The following is a 5,115-nucleotide window of genomic DNA, read 5'->3' as shown; positions in this document are numbered from 1 at the left end:
AAAACAGTGCTATGATAAGTCAAGCCGACCACTACAACCTTTGATGGAAGGACAGGTTGTTAGGATGCAGACCCCACAAGGTTACAACAGGACTGGAATGATTCAAGAGATTTGCAAGGAACCCCGGTCATACGTCGTCCACTCAGACGGGAAGCTGTACAGAAGGAATCGTAGGCACATTCTGCCTGTAGCTGAGCCCGTCCCGTCACACACCTCCACAAGTGACACTGATCATCAGGACACAGGACTTGAGTTCACAGATTGTAACACACAGGAATCACTGAACAGTGAACACATGAGGGCTGATGTTCCCACAGCTAAACTGCTGCCAGACACTCCTGAGAGTGTCTACAGGACACGCTCAGGCCGTGCTATCAAGCCTAATCCCAAATACAGAGACTGAAACTTTGTCATGTATGCATAAGCATACCACTCTGAGAACAATGACTCTAAACTGTTAGTTCACACAGCTATGCCATATTGAGGCCTAAAGTTTTGTTGCATAGTGCAAATGTATTCTATTCTAGTAATCTACTTGTTACGGTAGTAATTACTGAGTTAAATGCTGCACTCCTTCTTTGAGATAGCCTCTGTGTTCATCAGTTACTAAATGCACACATAGTTTGATAATGTGTAAATTTGCAGCATCCTGTATGTTCTGTCATATGTGCTCAGTATAACAGTTTTGTTCACTACTGTAGGAAGAGCTAAAGAAAGGGGATGTAGAGTATTCGCATTTGGTCTCTTTGGTCCTTCTGCAGACACCGTACCGGATGTAGGGATCTACATGCGGCACACGAGTAGTGTTGTGATAACTACCAGGTGTATGTATGTTGCTCCGTTACTATCAAGGTTATTAAACCAAGTTCTATAACAAACATGACTCGTTTATGAGAACATCAAACGATAGCCATCAGACTTTCTGCAGCGGAGATGGTTTGAAAGACGAGAGCTTTCTGTGGTCAGGGAGACAGAAAGAGTAAACAACAAGGTGAAAGCATACCCTGCCATATTTAACCAGCAGGGATTAGTTCAATGTCAACTTGCATGCATTTATGATGCAATAAATCAATGTATGTATGGATGTAGTTTTATCATGCATGTACTGCAGAATGTCAGTATATTACACCACTTTCTCCAGAACTAAATGAATAACTTTTGAAAGGAAAATGGGTTTGAATTTCAAAGATTCAAGAGATTCAAACTATTCAAGAGGTTTAATGTCATATACACAACTAGTGTAGCTGCTGTAATGAATTAAAAACTTTAGACACAGGTTCCTCAACAATGCAATATAAATATATACAATATAATACAAGATATACAACATTGTAGATGTCATGCTGCGGTGTTATGGTTATTCATGCTATTTTCAATATTCTATAGTTTAGAATGATGACAGCAAAACTAATGCCTATATCTTTTCTTACTCTGATGTCAATCCCTTGATGGTATATTAATACACTGTATTTCAAAAGTGCAGAATACACATATTTTGTTTAATAATCAGCCTGTGGCTATTATTCATTAATTCCTTCCTTCAGCACTAGCATTAAGGGATAATGTTTATACAATAGGGTCAATGTGTAAGCAGAACATAATGGCTCTATGAACAGTGCTGATTGCATATCATTGATTTATGCTACCACGTGAACTTAAGAGGAAATAGGATTCAAATAGAAAAGGTCCCCCAAACATCATACTTCACCGCATCAACCTTTTCAAGTGCGGTACTTTTAAATGTGAGTCTGGTTTGTTTTGCAGACTTCAAATAGAATACAGCCCTAGGTGTGTGTGCCGGTGGAGTTATGGTGCCCCCTTCTGCTCAAAATGTAAAGTTTCAGGCACAATATACACACCTCTGAATGTGATGGTAGGCTAATACTTATTTTCCACAGAGACATCAAAGGAAAGGAGACTGTATGTAAAACTGTGCAAAATCAGGCTTTATTCTTTTTTTTTTCTCTGCATCGTCGCCTTTCATCATCAGCATCGTAATCACCATCGTTGTCGTCGACATCATCTTTAAAAACATAACTCACCGGAGACAGACAGCCAGAGAATAAATTCTCTAAGACACTCGCAGCTCAAACCTCTTGGCAAAAAAAACAGGCACCAGCTATTAGCACAGTCCCCGCAACAGAATGAGTAAGCTGTACATGTCCACTTCTTTCAGGGCAATACATTTCAAAGAGGTCTCCAATGTCCTTATGTACAAGTCGCTCTCTTTCAGTAGTCTCTTAAAGTCCATTCAGTAGTCTTACTTCCAGGAGACACTGAAAGCCCGTCTCAGCACCGACATGGTTTAAGATGATGAATATTATAGTCTTCCTGACACCATAAATACTTTTTCTTCCACTTTTCCTCCTCTACCGGTGTCCTGCAGGTCCGAGGACAGTCCATTTCTCCAGTTTAGGCAAACGTTGAATAAGTGCAATGTCTAGTATAATGTCAAGAAAATACAAACCCACACGTACATACATACATACAGTACATGACTAACTGATAAACTTGATTAGCTATACAAGGTTGCCATTTTCCATCCAGTGTCCTTCAGGCAGAGGCCGGGGAGGATGTGAGCTCTGGACTGGATGTAGATATGTTGGTAAAATTGTCCATGATTTTCTGTACATTGGATTTTGTTAGTTGTGACTCCAATGGAAAGTGTAGTTCATACACAAACAGATTTATTTCAAAATGAGATATGCACCCCTCGGAGGAAAGGTGACTTGAACTAAATGACGGCGCCGGACAGATTATTGTAATTTTTCAACACAGAACATAGGCAACGGAGATGACATGTCATATTAAATCCAGTGTTTGTTTCTTTAATTTAATGACGTTGTTCAGCCTGCCCTTTTATACGTATGTCCAGTGAGATAAAAGTATTTTGTTCTTTAATATCCTGTTTGTTGGACGTTGTGGGGCTGTGAGGTTTTGAAAGTGCATCAATCATTGAAGAAAATCATAATAATGTTAATGTCTGGATTTTTACATTTGATAAAGTTGTCAAAAACAAAGTGCCTTCAGTGTATGTAACTCGATTCCAAGCCACACCTGGCTTATTGGATGCTGGGAGCAGACAAGGACGAAACGACAGAGCAGTGCTTGCCCCCCAGACAACTATGTCACAGACCTTAATTCATGTCATTAGTCAAAGAATATTAAACAAACGGATCGCAGATGATACCTTTGCAAACACAATAAGTGAACACACTTCTATATGCATGTCAATCCATCACTTATTTGCCACAAGGGGAACAAATTATCGTTTGGGGTGATTATTTCTTCTTTACTAGATATTCACAAAGAATAATGATGAATACAAGTAGTCAGAAGGATCAGTGAAAGTGCGGCAAGTGAGGATAAACTGTGGAGAGACTTAGCAGTGACTACTACTTGCAGTTCTAACCGACACACAACTCAGAAAAGCAGACCAAACTTGAGGTTAAATGAGAATGTAAAACGAAGCCACTCGGAGAAGAGGAACAAAGGAGGGAGAGGAAAACGAGGACCAGGACAAAACAACTTGAGAGATAATGTGCTCAAGAGTTAGCTCGGCCGTTAGCATCCGGCCTGAGGTCAGCCCGCCCAAACATTCGCTGGCTGCCTGCCCGCGTGCCCCCCCCCCCCCAGAGACAGGTATGGATAACCACCATTAGCTGGAGTAGATCTGGGTCCCAATCACACGCATGATCTCCTTCTGCACCTTAGGCTCCTGGGTGTTGATGTTAGCATCTCCTACTTGGCCATCCTCATACCTGCACATATACATGGATGAGTTGACATGAGATAACATAAAACTTATTATTCCCCTGAGGAAAAATCAGATGTCCGAGCAGCATCGGCAATAAAAGAGAGAAACACAGGTTAAGTGTCTACACAAGGATAACTAGAATAAAAGAAGAAAGTAACAGTATAAATAAAAAACAACAATTGCAATAGGTAAAACACAGAGTAGTTGAGTTCACAGAGGAATCCGTGAGAATCAAAAGTAGGTACATACAGAAAAGCTGGTCTTATTATGATGTTGGTATTGTGGTTTGAAGCTTTTCGTCAATAGCTGCTTCAGTTTTTATCCCTTTCTCTTGCTCACGCCCAATATTAGTTAAAAGCAGCCAAAGTGTATTAGTATCGCTTCAACAAGGCATAATGATGATGATAAATAGTCCTTGGAGAAATTAACCACTTTAAGTTCATCTTGTCTAGGAAGCAAGGGTTTCACAGTGATTTTAGAAAAGGCATTGTTAGGTCTGATTCAAGAAACCTTTATGTTTTCACTCTAATCCTGTCCACATTCCTTCAAGCTGAAGAACCCAACCTTATGCTGAGCACAAGTTCAGAATTGAATTATAGTTAGCTGCGATTTAAATGTGATTGCAGGCATTCTCAAATCTAATTTCCCAATCAGAAGACAGCAGCAGACGTGATAATAGACTGTGCCATCTGGTTAATGCCTGTTTCCAAAGCTCAGACTCAAACCCCTAACTCATAGCTTCAACACACAGCTGATTAAAAGGCTCTGACCTGAGAGGAACCCGGTTTAGTGGAGCGGTAACTCCACTCAGCCATCTTTTATTCACTGCTTATTTAAAGTGATGATGAGGGATGAGGGACAACGGCAGCATATACCATAATTCTTCATCAAACCGCCTTCATCATGTGTGGTTTAGCAGGAAAACCCTGAGTGATAAACTATGCAATTTAAGTGATAATGAAGCGTGACGATTATTTTTTATACTGGCCGCCTGGCTGCTATGCCAACACACCTTGTCATAACACACTTTTTTTTTTCAAGGTGTTAAAAAAATGTGGCATTACTTACACAAAAAAGAAGCGTGTGCAGACGTGGTCGGATACTGGACACACCCAGATGTTGCCATGTTTCTGCAGATCCTTAGACGTGATAACTGTTGAATAGAAAACACCCAATTAGAAACTGTTCTTATCCGTTACTATCATTAATATTATTGGTTGTTGCCGTTCTTTGTGATACTCCGTTAGATGCACTGCAGCTTAAGGGCTTGGACTCAGATATTATCATAACTGATGCACGTCATTTTGTTTATATCTAATTGACTGCACAATTAGTCTTGTGAGCCGACTGTTTGGATT

The 5,115-nt window shown here is 40.2% G+C and overlaps 1 protein-coding gene across 1 annotated transcript in view; it reads right to left on the bottom strand.

Moving 5' to 3' along the window:
- Positions 1-1,925: 1,925 nt before the first annotated feature.
- Positions 1,926-5,115, bottom strand: part of LOC117442733 (protein mono-ADP-ribosyltransferase PARP6) — a 24,043-nt gene continuing 20,853 nt past the window's right edge. The window contains exons 22-23 of the mRNA XM_034078682.2: positions 4,826-4,910; positions 1,926-3,761 (exon numbers count right to left, since the gene is read on the bottom strand). Of these exons, the coding sequence (XP_033934573.1) occupies positions 3,659-3,761; positions 4,826-4,910 (188 nt within the window). The 3' untranslated portion in view covers positions 1,926-3,658. The remainder of the gene's footprint in view (positions 3,762-4,825; positions 4,911-5,115) is intronic.

The sequence above is a fragment of the Pseudochaenichthys georgianus genome, chromosome 3, assembly GCF_902827115.2.
Source record: "Pseudochaenichthys georgianus chromosome 3, fPseGeo1.2, whole genome shotgun sequence".
NCBI classification, from domain to species: Eukaryota; Metazoa; Chordata; class Actinopteri; order Perciformes; family Channichthyidae; genus Pseudochaenichthys; species Pseudochaenichthys georgianus.
The sequence above is the reverse complement of the archived record's forward strand: the minus strand, read 5'-3'. Positions and strand labels throughout refer to the sequence as shown.